General features: G+C 40.1%; 1 protein-coding gene across 1 annotated transcript; it reads right to left on the bottom strand.

Moving 5' to 3' along the window:
* Positions 1 to 114: 114 nt before the first annotated feature.
* On the bottom strand, positions 115 to 23,026 carry LOC131330811 (glutamate receptor 3.3). The gene is made up of 7 exons (XM_058364545.1): positions 22,593 to 23,026; positions 20,828 to 22,170; positions 20,521 to 20,723; positions 2,669 to 2,743; positions 2,049 to 2,080; positions 1,553 to 1,959; positions 115 to 930 (listed from the first exon to the last, which is right to left on the bottom strand). Exons 1-7 carry the CDS (start codon positions 22,855 to 22,857, stop codon positions 454 to 456), a joined length of 2,802 nt encoding a protein of 933 aa, XP_058220528.1. The 5' UTR covers positions 22,858 to 23,026; the 3' UTR covers positions 115 to 453.
* Positions 23,027 to 23,776: the final 750 nt, after the last annotated feature.

Raw genomic sequence — 23,776 nt, forward strand, 5'->3', positions numbered from 1 at the left:
ATTATTCTAAACATACCCAATTAAGCTATCATTGATTCATTATCTATTAATCACAATTGAGGGAGTTTCTTTAACTAAGTTATTAGTAACTAATTAGTGTAACTTAAATCGAAGTCACATAAAAATATATGAAGATTTTCCCTCAAAATAATATGCTATGAAAGATTTTTTGAGTACACAAATGGCCTTGAATTCTGTCTTCAAGAAAACCAATCCAGGTCAGTTCAGTACAGCATACATATATTTGATCCATATTGCCAACTCGAATGTTCCCTTGAGGTATAAAACAATGGCCTATCCTACACAGAAAAATGCCCCCACCAGCTCCTCGTAATCTATTGCCCTACTCTCTCTCTCTCTCTCTCTCTGATGAGTTACAATTGCCCAACTTGGACTAGATGATCATGGCCTAAACTTCCACAACAAAACCAGAGGGGGTGTCTAATGGTCTATTCACATCCTTGAATTATGTGGAATGATATCAACCTCCGTGGAAAATTTAGCTTGTTGCCTTTTCGGACTTGTTTCAAGTACCGAATCGGATGATGATCTCTCCGTCTTTCTTCTCTTGGGCTCTCTTTTCGACGGGTCTTTCTTCTCATCAATCAATGACAATAGCCTCTGAAGACGCTTGGACCGTGAGCTTCCTTCACCATTTGGGAGTGATTCAGTAGGTGCAGTGCGGGAATACTGGCGCATAATCTGGATGAAATATATGACTAGAGCACAAAAGCAAACAACCCCGATTATAAGAAAAAGGCCCCAAAAGCTCTTTAGGTGAAGGCGGTCCGACTCGATCTCAGCTGTGTCCGAGGTACAGACACTGTTTTGCAACCATTTGTCGTGGATCCGCTGGAGATCCCCATTTTCAGAAAGAGTTAGAATTGCTGTGGACATGTCAACAGCCAAAGGAGAGTCCCGCGGAAATGCCTAACCAAATTTGCATCAAATATGAATATTCAGCCATCCAAATTTGGAGAATAATGATAAAAGCAAATTCAAAGCCATCGAATGCAAAAAACTTCCTCCTGTAAAAAAAAGAAAACAAAAAGTACTTTTTTGTGTTTTATCTCTCCGCTATTCACAAAAGTCCATGAACTCGTGAAGTTTAACCTCCACTTTTCCCTGCGGAAAGGATTATCTGACATAGTACCACTATTGTTTGCAACAAGATGCAGATGCATAAACGTTATATTACATGGACTCTCATAGATATAGTAAGTACCCTTATCAAACACTCTAAGGATAAGGGATCAGTGCCCAGCGTGTTTATTTTGACACTCAGATTTTATTATAACCTATGCATATAAATATAACTCCTACATTGGGCATGAAACGCACTGTGACACCTTGTAAATCCCATTCATCCTAGAAAACATATGGGTATAGTAAGGAATATAAAATTTTGGTGTGTCCCCGTGTCCTTGATACGGATATTAGATGTAATACGGCACTTAAGGCACATACTCGAACCCAGCACCCGCACATATAAAGAATATCCTATGTGTTTGTAGATGGAGATAAAGAAGGAGAGGAAAAAGTAGATGCTCACAAAACCCCAGCCGCTTTTGGTGAACTCTTGACCAACAATCCTGAATTTGCACTGGCTCGACAGGAAAAGCTCCACATATGGTTGTTCATCAACTACCGCAGCAACACCCCCCTTTTTAGGGCCATTTTTTAGCGCGGTAGCATATGCTTCTGGTGATCCAAGGGCAACAAGCCTTGAACTAGGTATACCAATTTCCTCGATTAAATAATGCTCAGCAAAAGAGCCCACCTGATATCCAATAGGCTCATCGCTCGCTTTCAAGGTAGCAATACCTTTGATAGGAGAAGATAGTCGCTGCACTGTGAGAAGGGAGGTCAAACTTGCAGTATAACTTGAGTTTATTATCAGGACTACAAATAGCCATATGATTAACACTAGACGACCCAGGGTGCTCACTGTGTTCTCTCCTGCATAAAAGATTTCGCAAAAGTTTATATTACTGCTTCAAAGTGCCAATATAATCCTTCTTATCCATTAGGGGGTCAGTTGCACTTACTATGAGAAAAAAACATGGTTGAGAGGCTAAACCTGCAAGGACAGCAAAGAAGAGAAACATCAGATGGTGCATCTAGGAATCGGAAAAAGAATTATATACAGCTTTCCAATCAAAATAAACAAAAAAGTGAAAAGCACTTTCACTTCCATAAATAGCATGACCATTCGAGTCTGTCCAACTACTCCAACCTCACAACTTTTTTCCAAGAACATCACGAAACACGGATCGATGACAAAGTAAGCAACTACAGCAGTACTTTAGAGGGCACCAAATGCAGGTTTACTTCAGTGGCTTACTGTGGTAGGACACAAAAACTGCTAGTTTAGCTTTTCTGAATGCCAAACCTGATAACAAGGTGAGCACTGAACAGAAGACACTTGTCCACCTACCCCAGTCAACAAATGAGAGAAACAGGACAGATGAGCACAATCAACATTCTTAAACTAGGTTTCTTACTGGGTTCTGATCCATTCCCCTAAATCAAGATCCATAACTGGAAAATGCTATGAACTAAATGACTACCGAACAAATAAATAAAGGCAAAATTGTTGACAGAAATAATCCAACTGGTTAAAAGCGAACCATGTCACAACTTCAGAAGTTCCAAGGGCAGAACTTACCACAAAATCGTTATGAGTTGTTGCCTAGGCGACCCTCTAAACTCATCGTTTATCCGATGCTCCAGAATCCACACCACTATTGATAAGTGCCAAAATATACATATTTTGGCCCTTCAATCTACATTTATTAGTCCTTTATTTTTGTTAACTGTTTTTTTTATTATGTGTTTTTTTTGTTTATAGGTTGCTCGAGTCCGTTATCTAAGACTTTGGCTAAAAAGAAGATTTTAAAGAAGTTTGGGGTTCAAATGCGAAGTGATTCAAAACTGAATGGTTCATATGTTATTTTATGAAATCCAAAGGACCTTTGTGTGATTTAAATCCTCAATCCCTATATAAGCAATTGACCTACTGCTTCAGTAGGTAGCAGCCCGTGGAGAAAAAAAGGAAAAAAAGCGGTCTTCTGGCAGAAAAGAAAAGCTGCGCATGAAGCAGTAGCGGTACGACAGCAGTTTCGGTTTTTACTTGACAGCTTTCTTTTCACGTTCTTTCTTTCCAGAGCTCTTTTCTTTTGAAGCTTTCAAGTTTTGTTCAAGAACACATCTTTCGGTAACTCGTATCACGTTTTGTTCTTAATTAAAGTTGCTCGTGTTTCTCTTTTTAGTTTTAATCCTTTGTTTAATTTTTGTTTCCAAGCATGATGCAAGTTAAAGTTTATTTTTCTTTCTTTTTGTTTTTAATAATGAGTGAGTAGTTTTTCTGAGGTTTGGTCGCTGGGTAAAGGTGTGCCGCGACCCAATTAGGATTCATCTCGCAATTTTCTGCACATTAATTAAATTAAATAAATTTAGTTGGTGAAAACTACGTCCGTTGGACGATCCGAGGCATTGCCAGGGCTCATGTGAGCGGGAACGGGGGACCAAAACCTGTTCGCCGCTGTGTACGGGACCGGCAACCTTAGGATTCGCATTCTTCGGGGTTTCCAATTCTCCCTAAATTTAACCATTTTTTTAGAACTATGAAAAGCGAGTGGATTCTAATTGGGTAGCGAGCGCCGGATTCCCTACGACCGTGCCTCTCTTTTTAATCATTTAAGCAATTTATCAGTAGCCTTAGTTAATCAATCAACCAAAAGATTAAGGGTGGCTACCTAAGAGCTATTTTATACTACAACCCGAGGTTCCACAACACACACTTCACCGTCTCTGTGGATTCGACTCCGGACTTACCGGATATTGTGCTGCGTCGATCTCAGCCCTACGCTTGGGGCAACCCATTATTCTAGGTCTAGGAATCGGTCAAGCATTTTTGGCGCCGTTGCCGGGGACGGTATAGTGCGTTAAAGAATTCGGGTAGTTAGTTTTATTTTAATTTTATTTTTAGTTTATTTTGTTGTCTTGAGTCAACATAGGTAGAGGTAAGCAATCCTCCATCGTAGGAAAGCAATCACCTTTAAAACCTAAGTACTATCGAGACAATACCAGGCGTCTCGTAGCCATTGAGAGAGTGCCGAGAGAAACCGTGGATCAAGAATCTTTTAGTGGTGATTCTTTTGATATTGGGGGCCTTTTCGTTGAGTTAATAATCGAGCCCCAGATGGCAGAGCCACCAATGTCGATGCGTAATCACATGCATCCTGCGAGGACCACTCCTCTCGGTCCAATAGTTCTGCCAACCGAGACGGTGGAAGCACATAATGCTTTCACCATAAAACCTGGTACGCATAATGCCCTTCCCCTATTTCATGGGAAGGAGAATGAGGACCCGTATGAGCACGTCCGTCATTTCGAGGGGTTGGTGCACACCCTGGCCACCACTACTCAGTGGGAGAATGCTTGTCTTAAGCTTTTCCCAGCATCGCTAAGGGACAATGCGGATAAGTGGCTGCGGATGCAGAAACCACAGTCTCTTAGGACGTGGGCTGCTGTCCGAGATTTATTTTACAAAAAATATTTCTCGGAAAGTAAATCGAAGTACTTGACTCGCCAAATCCAATCGTATAAGCAGAAAGAGGGCGAGTCATTTTTAAAGTGCTGGGAGAGGTTCAAGGATTTACTTTTGTCCTTACCACACCACGGGTTTGTCAAACCCCAATTGGTGTCATTTTTTTACTCGGGTCTGAACGTTGCGACAACCCAACAACTTGAGTACCTCTGTAAGGAGGAGGATTTCCTAGACAAAACCCCGGACGATGCGTGGGACTTTTTAGAAGAGTTGGCTGAAAAACATCGAAGTTGGGAACCTTCCGACCTCGGTGATAGGGCTATGGCTGCACAAGGACCCAGTGGGTCCGGCATTTTTCCTTCGAGCGTGCGAGAGCATAATGTCCAGTCTCAATTGGACAAGATGGCTAGGCAATTAGAGGACTTGAACCTTAAGCAAGTCCATCAGGCAAATGAGGTGAGAGTCGTGGAGGTGTGTGCGTTATGTGAGTGTCCGGGGCATCTTGTCACTGCTTGCCCTGCGTTTCCCATTGTCAAAGACGCATACCATAGTAATCAGGCTGAGGTGAACGCGATTAATCAGCGTTGGGATCCGTATTCGAATACCTACAATCCAGGGTGGGCCCAAAACCCACTTTTGAGTTGGCGGGATCAAAAAGCCCCGGTACAACCCCAAGCACCACCTCAGCCACAAGTTCAGCAATTTCGGCCTCCTCAAGGTCAAATGACCCAGCTCCGTTACCCACCTCAGCAGCAACAGGGGTTCAGTCCTTCATCTTTTGGACCACCCCCTAGCATTAACCATCCCCCGCGGGATAAGCAGACTGATGAGATGATGAAGGCTCTCATGCAGTCTCAAATAAGCTTCACTGAGCAAACCAAACAGGCAATTGGTGACATTAGGACCCAGTTGACCCAGTTAACGGTGGCAGTTGGACAAGTCCAGCAGGAGAGGGGAAGGTTTCCCTCTCAACCTCAAGTCAATGCCACCGGTACTCATTATGTGGGCGATTCTTCTGGCCCGAGCAATTCAAATCTCAGTCTGGAAGAGGCTAAGGCGATCACCACTCTCAGAAGTGGGAAGATGATCAATAAGGACTTACCTCCAAAGCAAAAGTCGGTTCCACCACTGGTGCCGGTGGTTGCACCAGCAGTCATTCCAGACTTGGGAAGTGTCCCTGAGGTAGAGAAAGAGGCGGAGTCTCCTGAAGTGGTGGTGTCTGCCCATGCGGCCCCCATGACTCCAACGCCACCCGTTGCTCCATATCCAAATCGCTTGGTGGCGAAACCTAAGGTCAATGTGAACTTTCAAATGCTTGAATTATTCAAGAAAGTTCAGTTTCCTATCTCTTTGATGGAAGCCATTGACGCAATTCCTCAGTTTGCAAAGGTTTTGAAGGATCTGTGCACGTCAAAGCGGAGAACCAAGAGTCAGGACAAAGTGCTTCTGACGGAGCAAGTGAGCTCCATTCTCCAAGCTGAGATCCCCACCAAGTGCAAGGACCCTGGTTGTCCCACCATCCCTATAGCTATCGCGGGCCAAAAATTCGATAAGGCTTTGCTAGATTTAGGAGCAAGTGTCAACTTGCTCCCCTATTCGGTGTACTTAAAGCTTGGCCTAGGCGATCTGAGAGCCACACCGGTCACGCTACAATTGGCCGACCGGAGTGTGAGAGTTCCAAAGGGGGTAGTGGAAGATGTTTTAATTCAGGTGGGCGAGTTCCTTTTTCCAGTCGACTTTATTGTCTTGGATACATGCCCGATACCGGAGGTCTTTGAGAAAACTCCTATTATCCTTGGCCGTCCATTTCTAGCCACCTCCAGTGCTGTCATGAATTGCAAAACTGGACAAGTCCAACTGTCGTTTGGAGACTTGAAAATGGAGGTGATAGTGTTCAATGCGGATAGCCGAGTCAAGGATGATGAGGTGAGTTTGATCGACACGCTGGTGCAGGAGCATGTCGATAATATTTTGTATAAGGATCTTCTGGAGATAGCCAAGAAGGCGTCATTCTTAGATTCTCCAGAATTAGGGAGTTTGATGAAGGTATTGGTCGATCCTGGGTGAAGTGGGTGAACCGGTTGCGGTGTTGGTCGATCCTGTTTATTCGGATGACCCTGTTGTGTAGCCGTTGTGGCTACGTTCCGACGGGTAGCTTTTGCGTACCACTCTCTTCATTGAGAAGTGGACCCGGCCCCTAGTAATAGGGGTACCCATCATTGACTTGGGTTTTATAGCTTCGCACGCCGCTATCAAAATAAGGATCATATGCCCAGCTTCGGTTAGTAAGGGCAATTTTGTGTTGGTAACGTTGGATTTTAGTAAGATCTGGTGTTTTTAGCACAATCTATGTATAATTGTCTTTCATTTCTTAGTTCTTTAGTTCTTGTCGCTTGTTTAGTTGTTTTTTGTTTATCTCAATTATAATAAAAAAAAAAAAGAAAAAAAAAAGAACTAAAAAAAATAAAAATAAAAATAGCATCATGGTCTTGTATAGCCACCCGTTTCTTGCCCACCGGCGAGGGATGGGGAGAAAAGTATGACACGTTGATCGCGTGACGATTTGGTGGAGTATTTTCTTTTTCTTTTTGTCTTGGGAGTCCGGATACCACGACCGGGCGGTACTAATGTCTTTTGCAGGGTACGGTGATTGGCCCTGAGGCCGGGTGACAGGAAATTCCTCGAACATCGGCCGAGGTCATGGTGGTTGGCTGCCACCCGTAGGTCCATTTCTTCTCCCTTGTGCTTTCTTTTGATGTGTCTCCATGCTCTGGGGACATGGCATGTTTCTAGTTGGGGGGAGAGTGTACTTTGTACATGTTTTTGTGCGTTGCTAGGGTGGTAATTTTTATTTTTTATTTTTCAAGGATACGGTTGTTATGCTTGATTGTATTGTTAGACAAGCATGTTAGAATTAACCGAATTATTATGCCTGTTTAATTCAAATTCATGCATATATTTGGTGCCTTTTGTGAACATGTTTGTGCCATAAATAATGTTAAGTATGTGTCCCCACGTAGTTAATAATGCATTCTGATGAACATTCCCATATTCTTTGTTTTCTTTTTCTCGCATTTGCGGAAAATAGTAGGCTTTTGTTTCACAATTGAGTAGCAAGATGTTTTGCATGCATTTGTGAGAGTTAGTAACGTGTATAGGGGATGAAACAAGGCATTTTTGCACGATTAGACCACAAATGAGTCCCATTGACCAATCTTAAACCAGTTTGAGTCAGTTCCTGAGTCTAGCCTAGGAAACCGGTGTATGGGTTGGATTGTAGTTGGGGGGGTCTAGCTTTGTGCATCATGGGTGTCTTGGTGCATTGGATTTGGAGCATCATTGTCGTCGGAAGTGAAAGTCAAGAAGTCTTGATTGGGTGTCTTGTTTTGGAACCAAACCCAACCTTCAAGCCATAAAGCTATGTAAAAAAAAAAAAAAGGAAAAAGAGAGAAAAAAAAAAACAAACAACAAAAAAATTTGTGGAATAGATAATGAGTTGAGGCAAGTTGGTTGGGTCCAACACATGCTGGCATATCAGAACAGGTGGTTGCATGGTCGTATTACAGGACAGTCTTCGGCCTCCTATCAGAATCCCGAGTTTCCAGAGTTGGAGGTTAGCGACGGCTTTGCCGAGAGCGGTTCGGATTGATTTCGGTTTTCCATGATGCATAAGGCTAGGTGGTGATGTTATTTTATGTGGTATTTCATGTTTTTCAGTGTCGGTGGACTGTTTTTAATTTTCTAGTATTTGGGTCTGTAATAATTTAGTTTGTTGGTTAATTTTCTCGTTGGACTTGGTTTAGTTGGCACCAATGGGTGCATGCTGTTAGCTAAGGGTAAGGTGGCGGCCAGTCTGGGTAGTTTACCTTTTACTACTATAGGCCGCCGCCTAATTTTGCATATCTCTCCCTTTATTCGGAACCATGGTCGTTATAAGCTTTATTAAGACCTTAGTAGATCTTACGCACGTTGTTAACTCTCGTAGATGCATGTGATTTATTTAATGTCGCTCAAATTGTGGAATCATGAGTGATATCTTGAGCTGTTATTCTTTGCGAGCGTTATTTTTGATTGGCGCGTGGTGACCTTGTTTCAATCCCACGTAGTTCGCCAAGCGCTCTTCATGGGATGTTTGAGAGTTTCCGGTGAGCGAGTGTAGCAACATTGCCTTCGTGGGGCATTTTATCTCTATTGTTGTTTCGGCACTAATATTGTTCATCTTTTTGCCAAGGCATGCATGTATTTGAGTTGCAGGAGAGTGATACGGAAACCTTTCGGCTGCCTAATTAATTTTGCATAACCCTCGTATCCCCGTTTTTACCATTTCAGTTTTTGTTTTTATTTTTATTTTCCATTCGTTCGTTACTCGGGACTAGCAACGCTCAAGTTGGGGGGTGTGATAGGTGCGTGATATCTTGGATATGAGCACCTAAGTAGGGCAAATTAGCGCATTAGAGGCGCGTTTTATTCTATTTTCCACTTGATGCCGTGCTTTGCTTTGGTTTTGTGTTTTTATTATTTTCACAGGTAATAGGGTGGTTTTAGCGCCAAGGTTGGAATGAGTTTCGAGGCCGGTTCATACGTTGCCGAGATGCCAAAGCGGAGGCGTAAATGTCGGGTGACGTCGTTTGCATGTCGGGTGTTCAAAACCCATGCAAGGATCGAAAGATGGCCACTGTAGCGGGCGGTATCGATACTGCCGTGCCACGTATCGATATAATGCAGTGTAAAATTTTTCCAAGGATTAAACAGAAGTTTTTGTATCGATACACTAATTCCTCGTATCGATACCGACGGCCACAGGAAAAAAATAATCATTGTTAATAACTTTGATACCGACGGCCAAAGGGAGAAAATCATTGTTTATTACGTCGTTTTATTTCCCGTTTTTCTTTATTCGGAATATAAGGGGTTTTATTATAAATACCCCAGAGAACTTTATTTTTAGGGTTCGTACTTTTGAGGAGCAGCTTTCTTTTTTACGTTCTTTCTTCCAGAGCTCTTTTCTTTTGAAGCTTTCAAGTTTTGTTCAAGAACACATCTTCCGGTAACTCGTATCACGTTTTGTTCTTAATTAAAGTTGCTCGTGTTTCTCTTTTTAGTTTTAATCCTTTGTTTAATTTTTGTTTCCAAGCATGATGCAAGTTAAAGTTTTTTTTTCTTTCTTTTTATTTTTAATAATGAGTGAGTAGTTTTTCTGAGGTTTGGTCGCTGGGTAAAGGTGCGCCGCGACCCAATTAGGATTCATCTCGCAATTTTCTGCACATTAATTCAATTAAATAAATTTAGTTGGTGAAAACTACGTCCGTTGGACGATCCGAGGCATTGCCAGGGCTCATGTGAGCGGGAACGGGGGACCAAAACCTGTTCGCCGCTGTGTACGGGACCGGCAACCTTAGGATTCGCATTCTTCGGGGTTTCCAATTCTCCCTAAATTTAACCATTTTTTTAGAACTATGAAAAGCGAGCGGATTCTAATTGGGTAGCGAGCGCCGGATTCCCTACGACCGTGCCTCTCTTTTTTAATCATTTAAGCAATTTATCAGTAGCATTAGTTAATCAATCAACCAAAAGATTAAGGGTGGCTACCTAAGAGCTATTTTAATACTACAACCCAAGGTTCCACAACACACACTTCACCGTCTCTGTGGATTCGACTCCGGACTTACCGGATTTTGTGCTGCGTCGATCTCAGCCCTACGCTTGGGGCAACCCATTATTTTAGGTCTAGGAATCGGTCAAGCATTTTTGGCGCCGTTGCCGGGGACGGTAGCGTGTGTTAAGAATTCGGGTAGTTATTTTTTTTTTTTTTTTTTTTTTAATTTATTTTTTATTTTTTATCGTTGAAAAGCAAAAAAAAAAAAAAAAAAATGGCCCATTTTGCGGGGAGGTATGGAGGTTATGCAAAACAATTTGATTGTTCAGTGTCGCTTCCTATATTTTATGGTTTTGCATCAGAAAATCATTTTTCGCATGTTCATAAACTTGAGGAAGCTTTTGCTAGTGATGAAGTGGCTCTTTTACATGTATTCCCAGCATCTTTGCGTGATAGTGCTCTAGATTGGTTTAATTGTTTGAGTCCAAGATTGACATGGGGTGAGATTGTAATACAATTTTTCAATCATTTCAATCCCTCATATGAGACTCACATGCTTTTACAAGAACTATCAGATTTCTCTCAACATGATGATGAGTCTTTGTCACAGTGTTGGGAGCGATTTAAATTTGTTGTATTCTCTTGGACGTTTAATTGTGAGCTTGGCAGTCTTCTGGTTATCTTTTGCCGTGGTTTAAACTTTAAGTCATGCGAGGTGGATTTTAGGTCCACTGACGAATTTCTGGATAAAACCCCTGAAGACGCTTGGGATTTCTTAGATGAATTAACCCAAAAGCTCCAATTTAGTGAGTTGACCAAAAGTTCTGAGGATACCAATTTTGATGCCAGAGAAAGAGAGGAAATAGAGTCACTTCCTGAGGATATTAATTCTGATGCGGGGGAAAAAGAAGAAATAGAGTCACTTCCTAAGAATTCTGATGCGAGAGAAAAAGAGAAAATAGAGCTGCTTGTCATTAGTGAAGGCTATATGCCTTTTGAGGAGTCATTGCCTATAGTTGCACTAGATTATATGCCTTTTGAGGAGACATTGTCAATAGTTGCACGGAATAATCCAGTACTCTCAGCTCTAGATTGTGCCACCCCTGTTTCTGAATCTCCACTTTTGCAAGAGTTTTTAAATGTGGAGCTGATTGATTTTCTTGGTGTTGATGAATTTAATTTAGTTTATCATCCATATCTTGTGGATTTTGTCAACAATTTGAAAATTAATCTAATTTGGGCTATACATTTGTTGGAATTTAAATGTCTAAAACGAATTCGGCAAATGTGCTACTCGAAGTATCTTATCTTATGGCATGGTCGGGTTCAATACTTGATAAAAGGTGTAGAATGGAGCGTTATGTTCATTGTCTTAGCTTTCATTGGCATGATAAATGTTCGGTACCCACGTTTGGCTGCTTATACTTTTTTTTTTTTTTTTTTTTTTTGGTCTGGTATAGCCACCCGTTTCTCGCTTGAGAAATGGGAAGAAAAGTAGTACTCGTGTCTTTCGCGTGAAGAAAGTGGATGTTTTTTTGTATTTTATTTTTCTTTCTTACCTTGTTTATTTCTTTTAGTTATTTTTCTTGCTGTTTTGGAGGTTAACATTTTGCAGGTTGTTCGATTCAAGTTGGGGGGTATCCCTCACTCTCTAATTTACTCTGCTTAGCCCTCCTTTCCGAGGTGATATCTCTCCTCTCTTTTTTGTTTATGTCCGATCTTTATTTATTTTTATTTTTTTTATGCTTTCAATGCGGACATTGAATAGTTCAAGTTGGGGGGAGGAATCACTTTGTTCTTTATCTTGTTAATAAAAAAAATTTAAAAATTAAAAATACTTGTTGGATCTTTTCTACTTGAGACTTGAAGATTGCAATGTTTACTTGTTGGTTGCTAGTGTTGAGAATTGTTGGGCATTACTTGAATATGATATTGCATGTTAGTTCTTTTTGCTAACTTGGCGATAGAAATTTATTCTGGCATACATTCTTAGCATCTTTGCATTGCACGTTTGTTGGACCTTGACTGTTTGTGAGTTGTGACTTGAGTGCTTTCAATGGCTAGATTAGTGGAGACTTATGCCCATGTGAGCTTTAGTGCCTTATCTTTCTTTGGAGTGGTGTCACATAAACTCTTCTTTTGTCGTAAAAAAAAAAAAGAAAGAGAAAGAAGCTTAATCGTTGTCGATCTCATTATCTTTGTCGTCAAGTATTGGGACTTAATGCATGCCTATTATATCTTCTTTTGGGAATGGAAAGTTATATGGTTGTATTGCCCCTAGGAGATGATAATAGGCCATCTTTGCTGATTGAGCCGGTTCGTTTCTTTTTCTTAAATACTTATCTTTGCGAGCCACATTGAGCTTCTTGCATGAGCCTTTTTCTTGTTAAGCTTTACCAACCAAATTGTGTCTTGAGAATGGCGAGCTAATCATGTGAAGATTAATTTTTGAAGAGAATGGAGGAAGTGTATTTGAGAGAGTTGTGCTTGAAATGTGGTGTATTCTTTCCCATAGCTAAAAATAAAAAAAATTGAGAAAATAGAAATAAAGAAAAAAAAATAGAACTTGAATGAAAAAAGGGAAGACACCCTTGCATTTGTTTGAAAAAAGAAACGTGTGAATTTCACTGGGGAATTGTGTGAAGGGTGAAAAATAAGAGAGATGTGGCGGAGTTGAAAAGAATGATAAGAGGGTACACATTGTTACACTTGCCCTATGTTGTTATAGCCGATTCTCGGACACTTCTTTATGATTTATCCTAACCTTTGAAGCACTTTTCCTTACCCAATGATATAACCGAATAAAAGTCCTATTTGATCTTTGGGGCAATGGGTTATGGATCGATGGATAGATAGTCTTTAATGCTTGACATTTCTTTCATGAAGATCATGTGTCTACCTTAAAAAGCTTTCTATTCGTGTCTAAGTGTGCTGGGTACTTTGATTCTTTATTGCAAAACTTTCGCCCGCACACATTGAGAGTTTATTAAATGCACCTTGTTTCGAGTGTTTTCTTTTGTTGAGTGCATGACACGGTGAGAATTGAAGTCGAGACTCGGTCCGGAGAGAGTACTTGGTTGTGGTTCACTTGTGGTTAAGGTCTTTGCTCACACACGCTAAGGTTTGGTGTCATGAATTATTTCTATGTTTTGATAGCCTCTAGAACTATTTTCGCATATGCTATATTCTTGGCATTGGCGTATCAAAGAGTTGCATTGCAGTTCCTTTTTGAGTTCCAAGTAAAAGGATCCACGGTGTTTTGTGGATGATCACTGCTGAAAATCCTCACGAGACTTCACTCGTCCTACCGGGGCCACCCGGGGGTTTAAAAGATCTATCCCTTAGTCAGTTGTTTTATTTATTTATTTATTTTCTTTGCTCGAGGACTAGCAAAGTGTAAGTTGGGGGGTGTGATAAGTGCCAAAATATACATATTTTGGCCCTTCAATCTACATTTATTAGTCCTTTATTTTTGTTAACTGTTTTTTTATTATGTGTTTTTTTTTTTGTTTATAGGTTGCTCGAGTCCGTTATCTAAGACTTTGGCTAAAAAGAAGATTTTAAAGAAGTTTGGGGTTCAAATGCGAAGTGATTCAAAACTGAATGGTTCATATGTTATTTTATGAAATCCAAAGGACCTTTGTGTGATTTAAATCCTCAATCCCTATATAAGCAATTGACCTACTGCTTCAGTAGGTAGCAGCCCGTGGAGAAAAAAAGGAAAAAAAGCGGTCTTCTGGCAGAAAAGAAAAGCTGCGCATGAAGCAGTAGCGGTACGACAGCAGTTTCGGTTTTTACTTGACAGCTTTCTTTTCACGTTCTTTCTTTCCAGAGCTCTTTTCTTTTGAAGCTTTCAAGTTTTGTTCAAGAACACATCTTTCGGTAACTCGTATCACGTTTTGTTCTTAATTAAAGTTGCTCGTGTTTCTCTTTTTAGTTTTAATCCTTTGTTTAATTTTTGTTTCCAAGCATGATGCAAGTTAAAGTTTATTTTTCTTTCTTTTTGTTTTTAATAATGAGTGAGTAGTTTTTCTGAGGTTTGGTCGCTGGGTAAAGGTGTGCCGCGACCCAATTAGGATTCATCTCGCAATTTTCTGCACATTAATTAAATTAAATAAATTTAGTTGGTGAAAACTACGTCCGTTGGACGATCCGAGGCATTGCCAGGGCTCATGTGAGCGGGAACGGGGGACCAAAACCTGTTCGCCGCTGTGTACGGGACCGGCAACCTTAGGATTCGCATTCTTCGGGGTTTCCAATTCTCCCTAAATTTAACCATTTTTTTAGAACTATGAAAAGCGAGTGGATTCTAATTGGGTAGCGAGCGCCGGATTCCCTACGACCGTGCCTCTCTTTTTAATCATTTAAGCAATTTATCAGTAGCCTTAGTTAATCAATCAACCAAAAGATTAAGGGTGGCTACCTAAGAGCTATTTTATACTACAACCCGAGGTTCCACAACACACACTTCACCGTCTCTGTGGATTCGACTCCGGACTTACCGGATATTGTGCTGCGTCGATCTCAGCCCTACGCTTGGGGCAACCCATTATTCTAGGTCTAGGAATCGGTCAAGCATTTTTGGCGCCAAAAATGCTTGACCGATTCCTAGACCTAGAATAATGGGTTGCCCCAAGCGTAGGGCTGAGATCGACGCAGCACAATATCCGGTAAGTCCGGAGTCGAATCCACAGAGACGGTGAAGTGTGTGTTGTGGAACCTCGGGTTGTAGTATAAAATAGCTCTTAGGTAGCCACCCTTAATCTTTTGGTTGATTGATTAACTAAGGCTACTGATAAATTGCTTAAATGATTAAAAAGAGAGGCACGGTCGTAGGGAATCCGGCGCTCGCTACCCAATTAGAATCCACTCGCTTTTCATAGTTCTAAAAAAATGGTTAAATTTAGGGAGAATTGGAAACCCCGAAGAATGCGAATCCTAAGGTTGCCGGTCCCGTACACAGCGGCGAACAGGTTTTGGTCCCCCGTTCCCGCTCACATGAGCCCTGGCAATGCCTCGGATCGTCCAACGGACGTAGTTTTCACCAACTAAATTTATTTAATTTAATTAATGTGCAGAAAATTGCGAGATGAATCCTAATTGGGTCGCGGCACACCTTTACCCAGCGACCAAACCTCAGAAAAACTACTCACTCATTATTAAAAACAAAAAGAAAGAAAAATAAACTTTAACTTGCATCATGCTTGGAAACAAAAATTAAACAAAGGATTAAAACTAAAAAGAGAAACACGAGCAACTTTAATTAAGAACAAAACGTGATACGAGTTACCGAAAGATGTGTTCTTGAACAAAACTTGAAAGCTTCAAAAGAAAAGAGCTCTGGAAAGAAAGAACGTGAAAAGAAAGCTGTCAAGTAAAAACCGAAACTGCTGTCGTACCGCTACTGCTTCATGCGCAGCTTTTCTTTTCTGCCAGAAGACCGCTTTTTTTCCTTTTTTTCTCCACGGGCTGCTACCTACTGAAGCAGTAGGTCAATTGCTTATATAGGGATTGAGGATTTAAATCACACAAAGGTCCTTTGGATTTCATAAAATAACATATGAACCATTCAGTTTTGAATCACTTCGCATTTGAACCCCAAACTTCTTTAAAATCTTCTTTTTAGCCAAAGTCTTAGATAACGGACTCGAGCAACCTATAAACAAAAAAAAAAACACATAATAAAAAAACAGTTAACAAAAATAAAGGACTAATAAATGTAGATTGAAGGGCCAAAATATGTATATTTTGGCACTTATCACACCCCCCAACTTACACTTTGCTAGTCCTCGAGCAAAGAAAATAAATAAATAAATAAAACAACTGACTAAGGGATAGATCTTTTAAACCCCCGGGTGGCCCCGGTAGGACGAGTGAAGTCTCGTGAGGATTTTCAGCAGTGATCATCCACAAAACACCGTGGATCCTTTTACTTGGAACTCAAAAAGGAACTGCAATGCAACTCTTTGATACGCCAATGCCAAGAATATAGCATATGCGAAAATAGTTCTAGAGGCTATCAAAACATAGAAATAATTCATGACACCAAACCTTAGCGTGTGTGAGCAAAGACCTTAACCACAAGTGAACCACAACCAAGTACTCTCTCCGGACCGAGTCTCGACTTCAATTCTCACCGTGTCATGCACTCAACAAAAGAAAACACTCGAAACAAGGTGCATTTAATAAACTCTCAATGTGTGCGGGCGAAAGTTTTGCAATAAAGAATCAAAGTACCCAGCACACTTAGACACGAATAGAAAGCTTTTTAAGGTAGACACATGATCTTCATGAAAGAAATGTCAAGCATTAAAGACTATCTATCCATCGATCCATAACCCATTGCCCCAAAGATCAAATAGGACTTTTATTCGGTTATATCATTGGGTAAGAAAAAGTGCTTCAAAGGTTAGGATAAATCATAAAGAAGTGTCCGAGAATCGGCTATAACAACATAGGGCAAGTGTAACAATGTGTACCCTCTTATCATTCTTTTCAACTCCGCCACATCTCTCTTATTTTTCACCCTTCACACAATTCCCCAGTGAAATTCACACGTTTCTTTTTTCAAACAAATGCAAGGGTGTCTTCCCTTTTTTCATTCAAGTTCTATTTTTTTTTTCTTTATTTCTATTTTCTCAATTTTTTTTATTTTTAGCTATGGGAAAGAATACACCACATTTCAAGCACAACTCTCTCAAATACACTTCCTCCATTCTCTTCAAAAATTAATCTTCACATGATTAGCTCGCCATTCTCAAGACACAATTTGGTTGGTAAAGCTTAACAAGAAAAAGGCTCATGCAAGAAGCTCAATGTGGCTCGCAAAGATAAGTATTTAAGAAAAAGAAACGAACCGGCTCAATCAGCAAAGATGGCCTATTATCATCTCCTAGGGGCAATACAACCATATAACTTTCCATTCCCAAAAGAAGATATAATAGGCATGCATTAAGTCCCAATACTTGACGACAAAGATAATGAGATCGACAACGATTAAGCTTCTTTCTCTTTCTTTTTTTTTTTTACGACAAAAGAAGAGTTTATGTGACACCACTCCAAAGAAAGATAAGGCACTAAAGCTCACATGGGCATAAGTCTCCACTAATCTAGCCATTGAAAGCACTCAAGTCACAACTCACAAACAGTCAAGGTCCAACAAACGTGCAATGCAAAGATGCTAAGAATGTATGCCAGAATAAATTTCTATCGCCAAGTTAGCAAAAAGAACTAACATGCAATATCATATTCAAGTAATGCCCAACAATTCTCAACACTAGCAACCAACAAGTAAACATTGCAATCTTCAAGTCTCAAGTAGAAAAGATCCAACAAGTATTTTTAATTTTTAAATTTTTTTTATTAACAAGATAAAGAACAAAGTGATTCCTCCCCCCAACTTGAACTATTCAATGTCCGCATTGAAAGCATAAAAAAAATAAAAATAAATAAAGATCGGACATAAACAAAAAAGAGAGGAGAGATATCACCTCGGAAAGGAGGGCTAAGCAGAGTAAATTAGAGAGTGAGGGATACCCCCCAACTTGAATCGAACAACCTGCAAAATGTTAACCTCCAAAACAGCAAGAAAAATAACTAAAAGAAATAAACAAGGTAAGAAAGAAAAATAAAATACAAAAAAACATCCACTTTCTTCACGCGAAAGACACGAGTACTACTTTTCTTCCCATTTCTCAAGCGAGAAACGGGTGGCTATACCAGACCAAAAAAAAAAAAAAAAAAAAAAAGTATAAGCAGCCAAACGTGGGTACCGAACATTTATCATGCCAATGAAAGCTAAGACAATGAACATAACGCTCCATTCTACACCTTTTATCAAGTATTGAACCCGACCATGCCATAAGATAAGATACTTCGAGTAGCACATTTGCCGAATTCGTTTTAGACATTTAAATTCCAACAAATGTATAGCCCAAATTAGATTAATTTTCAAATTGTTGACAAAATCCACAAGATATGGATGATAAACTAAATTAAATTCATCAACACCAAGAAAATCAATCAGCTCCACATTTAAAAACTCTTGCAAAAGTGGAGATTCAGAAACAGGGGTGGCACAATCTAGAGCTGAGAGTACTGGATTATTCCGTGCAACTATTGACAATGTCTCCTCAAAAGGCATATAATCTAGTGCAACTATAGGCAATGACTCCTCAAAAGGCATATAGCCTTCACTAATGACAAGCAGCTCTATTTTCTCTTTTTCTCTCGCATCAGAATTCTTAGGAAGTGACTCTATTTCTTCTTTTTCCCCCGCATCAGAATTAATATCCTCAGGAAGTGACTCTATTTCCTCTCTTTCTCTGGCATCAAAATTGGTATCCTCAGAACTTTTGGTCAACTCACTAAATTGGAGCTTTTGGGTTAATTCATCTAAGAAATCCCAAGCGTCTTCAGGGGTTTTATCCAGAAATTCGTCAGTGGACCTAAAATCCACCTCGCATGACTTAAAGTTTAAACCACGGCAAAAGATAACCAGAAGACTGCCAAGCTCACAATTAAACGTCCAAGAGAATACAACAAATTTAAATCGCTCCCAACACTGTGACAAAGACTCATCATCATGTTGAGAGAAATCTGATAGTTCTTGTAAAAGCATGTGAGTCTCATATGAGGGATTGAAATGATTGAAAAATTGTATTACAATCTCACCCCATGTCAATCTTGGACTCAAACAATTAAACCAATCTAGAGCACTATCACGCAAAGATGCTGGGAATACATGTAAAAGAGCCACTTCATCACTAGCAAAAGCTTCCTCAAGTTTATGAACATGCGAAAAATGATTTTCTGATGCAAAACCATAAAATATAGGAAGCGACACTGAACAATCAAATTGTTTTGCATAACCTCCATACCTCCCCGCAAAATGGGCCATTTTTTTTTTTTTTTTTTTGCTTTTCAACGATAAAAAATAAAAAATAAATTAAAAAAAAAAAAAAAAAAAAAATAACTACCCGAATTCTTAACACACGCTACCGTCCCCGGCAACGGCGCCAAAAATGCTTGACCGATTCCTAGACCTAAAATAATGGGTTGCCCCAAGCGTAGGGCTGAGATCGACGCAGCACAATATCCGGTAAGTCCGGAGTCGAATCCACAGAGACGGTGAAGTGTGTGTTGTGGAACCTTGGGTTGTAGTATTAAAATAGCTCTTAGGTAGCCACCCTTAATCTTTTGGTTGATTGATTAACTAATGCTACTGATAAATTGCTTAAATGATTAAAAAAGAGAGGCACGGTCGTAGGGAATCCGGCGCTCGCTACCCAATTAGAATCCACTCGCTTTTCATAGTTCTAAAAAAATGGTTAAATTTAGGGAGAATTGGAAACCCCGAAGAATGCGAATCCTAAGGTTGCCGGTCCCGTACACAGCGGCGAACAGGTTTTGGTCCCCCGTTCCCGCTCACATGAGCCCTGGCAATGCCTCGGATCGTCCAACGGACGTAGTTTTCACCAACTAAATTTATTTAATTGAATTAATGTGCAGAAAATTGCGAGATGAATCCTAATTGGGTCGCGGCGCACCTTTACCCAGCGACCAAACCTCAGAAAAACTACTCACTCATTATTAAAAATAAAAAGAAAGAAAAAAAAACTTTAACTTGCATCATGCTTGGAAACAAAAATTAAACAAAGGATTAAAACTAAAAAGAGAAACACGAGCAACTTTAATTAAGAACAAAACGTGATACGAGTTACCGGAAGATGTGTTCTTGAACAAAACTTGAAAGCTTCAAAAGAAAAGAGCTCTGGAAGAAAGAACGTAAAAAAGAAAGCTGCTCCTCAAAAGTACGAACCCTAAAAATAAAGTTCTCTGGGGTATTTATAATAAAACCCCTTATATTCCGAATAAAGAAAAACGGGAAATAAAACGACGTAATAAACAATGATTTTCTCCCTTTGGCCGTCGGTATCAAAGTTATTAACAATGATTATTTTTTTCCTGTGGCCGTCGGTATCGATACGAGGAATTAGTGTATCGATACAAAAACTTCTGTTTAATCCTTGGAAAAATTTTACACTGCATTATATCGATACGTGGCACGGCAGTATCGATACCGCCCGCTACAGTGGCCATCTTTCGATCCTTGCATGGGTTTTGAACACCCGACATGCAAACGACGTCACCCGACATTTACGCCTCCGCTTTGGCATCTCGGCAACGTATGAACCGGCCTCGAAACTCATTCCAACCTTGGCGCTAAAACCACCCTATTACCTGTGAAAATAATAAAAACACAAAACCAAAGCAAAGCACGGCATCAAGTGGAAAATAGAATAAAACGCGCCTCTAATGCGCTAATTTGCCCTACTTAGGTGCTCATATCCAAGATATCACGCACCTATCAACTATCCCCACAACCAGGAAGGAAGCAGCGGTGACTCCCCACATTAGTCGAGAAAATGGCCGCAGGAAAGCCCAAGCACCAGTGTTCAGCCTTTTAAATGGGGCAACTGCAACTAGTCCAGATGCAGCATATGGCTGTGTAAAATCCACAATCTTTGTCCTGTTTGTGGTGATGGCAATGTCACCAACAGCGCCATCTAAATCCTGTGTGAAATAGATAAACAAACAAAGAATTAGAGCCACAAACACTTAACTTCACCTAACTTCAAGTCTTCAACAGTAAACATCATCATTTTATTTGCACTCACACCCGCTGCAATTGATTCCACAAGCTCTGTGTAGCTTGGGTTTTTCTTGCCATCACCATAGGGGATAAATTGATACGGAACTGCATAGGGTAATAGGTTGACAGCAGCTGTAAATACGTCTATGCAAAACCCTTTGAAATTGTTAGTGCCTTGCACTTGTGATACAAATTCCTGATAACTCACGCGAATAGGCACCCCAATTTTCAATTGCTTCCCATTGTTTGGGAAAACCCATCCACGTGGTTTTATTACTGTTTCTCCTGGCCAAACAACACTATATAGCTTTTGGGTTGCACTGGAACGATTAGGTGGCCTTGAGTAGAGTGTCTCAGGAGGCACAGTGGATAAACCAGAATAGTTAGACCAATAACCTATCCGTCTAAACCCAGTCCCAATCACATTGATAATGTCATATGCTGGAAGAACGAGACTCCTGTCCGCATCAAATTTGATTGGACCTGTCAATCCAACTAGATCACTCTGCAAAATACTATTCAACAGGAGTGACCCTCCATCAAAGATGCTCAGGGCATCAAGGTGAAGATCACTTCTTTCAAGATTAATCAACCTAGAATCATTGGAAAACGAAATAATACCTCCCTTATTGAAAAATGAATCAAGAGCATGAGCAACCAACCAAACACTATCATAAGCATAAAGTCCATACGAATTTACTCCAAAAGAACCGCCACTCAGTTTGTTCCATCTAGACAAGAAATTTCTCTTCCTATCTGAATCTGGTGTGTGTGCACGCAAAACCAGAACTCCTTGCAATGAATCCATTTTATCAGATGGAAGAGGAGAGAAGGAATCTAAAACAGAAGAAAGCCAATCAGTAGCTAGCCAAACATGCCCATTAGCCATCATTCCAAGATACTGAGCCACAGAGAATACCGTGAAACCCGAATCAGGATTTACATGAAGAACAATAACCCGAGACTCCAGTAGTGCAACCTTAATAAGAATATCCATAATGTCACCACGACTAACTGCAGACCCTGGGGGTATCCCTGCGTTGTAGGAGACTTTACATCGCCTAGCTGCAAGGGCATCTTCTAATGCTGCCACACCATTCCTTCCATAATCATCATCAATGTATATTGCAATAACTTCCTTCCAGCTATAGTAATCGACTATCTCAGCTATTGCGGTCATCTGGTACAAATCACTTTGCGTCGTCCGAACAAAAAAGGGGAACTGAAGAGAAGATAGAGAGGGGTCTGTAGCTGCAAATGACAAAAAGGGAACTTGGAGTTCATTTGCGAGATTTAGAACCATACGGGCAACTCCGGAAGATTGTGGACCGATGACTGCTACATTATCCGCCTCCATTAATTGCATAGCTGCAACAAGTCGATCACCACTTATTAGCTCATCTAGTGGATAAAGAACAACTCTTCCGAAACAGATTTCATATGTAATGCTCCATTCGACAATATTGTGGTTCCTCACCAAATCTAATGAGATTTGATGGGAAACAAAAATGGACCAATCAAAACTCATACTTTTCGTTCATTTATCACCTTCTGGTTCTGGAGTTATCCAAACAAGTGATAGACTTCTCATTTCTTCTGTTTTCCCATCATTTCTCAAATCTAAAGGGTTTGGAATTGTACTACTGATTTTAGCTGGGGGGAATTGAAATAGCGTACAACATGAAAATTCAAAACTCCATTTTTCCCTTCCTCTAACTTCTACCAGCAATCAAAGAGATAAAAGAGATTTCGAGACGCGGTATTAAAAATTATGAAAAAAAAAAAACTACCTCCAACCAGGCCAAGAAACCCACTGCAATTGGAATTTTGCATCTGCACCACAATTTTGGTACCAGGGAGAACACTAGAGTTGGAGTTCACATCTTTCACAGCCTCCTCAATTGCAATCTTGGCGACTCTACCAATGGTAGAATTAAATGAGAAAATAGCTCCGACGTTCACAACAGCAGGTCTAGAAGAAACGTTTGCACTGAACACATTTTGGAGATACCCAAAATGGAGTAACAGCAATGAAATAATCCAAACCACTCTCATATTAGTAGATTGCTTCCACTGATGTCTTTGAACCCAAACAATAAACCCAAACACCTGCTTCAGAAGAGGAATTTTTTGCACAGCTGAATCATGGGTTTGGGGAATTTTTTTTACCGAAGCTAGAAGACGAAAAGGACAACCCAAAAAACGAAGACCCACAGGAAAAGTACTTCTAAGAAAAAGACAAAAGGGAAAACACTACGCAGACGCAGGGTTCAGATTCTCTTCCCCAGGTAAGATCATCTCCAGCAGTAATGCAGCCATAATTCTAGCCATTTATCATAGGATTTCCATCTTAGCTGGCCACAAAACATGTTCACCACCCAACACCATCAATAAAAACCTCAACTTTTAGATTTCTACGAGTATTGCAACCTAAAACCTTAACTTTTAGATTTCTCGAAGGGAAAAACTAATTAGCTACAGATAGAGTAGCCTCTAAAATTTATTAATTAAATTTGGGTGATTTAAATAAGCCGCATGAGCGATGTGGGACAAGTCTAACACACCCCCTCACGTGCAGCCCGGATGCACGTAGAGGTGACAGATCAGGAGCCGGGGACGGAGGGGAAGGGGGGCACGTGCCCCCGCTCGAAACTAAAATAATTTTGTTATATTTTGCATAATTATAAAATCAAGTATGCTACTACACATAAACAAGGCATATATCTTGAAAATATACATATAAAACTAGTTTTATGTTTCAATTTCGTTATACGGTGCATTTATACTTGTTGATTTTCGAACTATTTGTCAACTTGAATCGATTCTTTCTTAATTGTAATTATTTTTAACCGTCTAAGAGTAATATTTTAAAATAATATTATTAATAAAACTATATCGATCATTATAAAACCTGTTGATGTTCATGTAAAACACACTCTCAAATTTTGTCTGAGATTTTGTATTTATTTTTACA

The sequence above is a fragment of the Rhododendron vialii genome, chromosome 6a, assembly GCF_030253575.1.
Source record: "Rhododendron vialii isolate Sample 1 chromosome 6a, ASM3025357v1".
Lineage (NCBI taxonomy): Eukaryota > Viridiplantae > Streptophyta > Magnoliopsida > Ericales > Ericaceae > Rhododendron > Rhododendron vialii.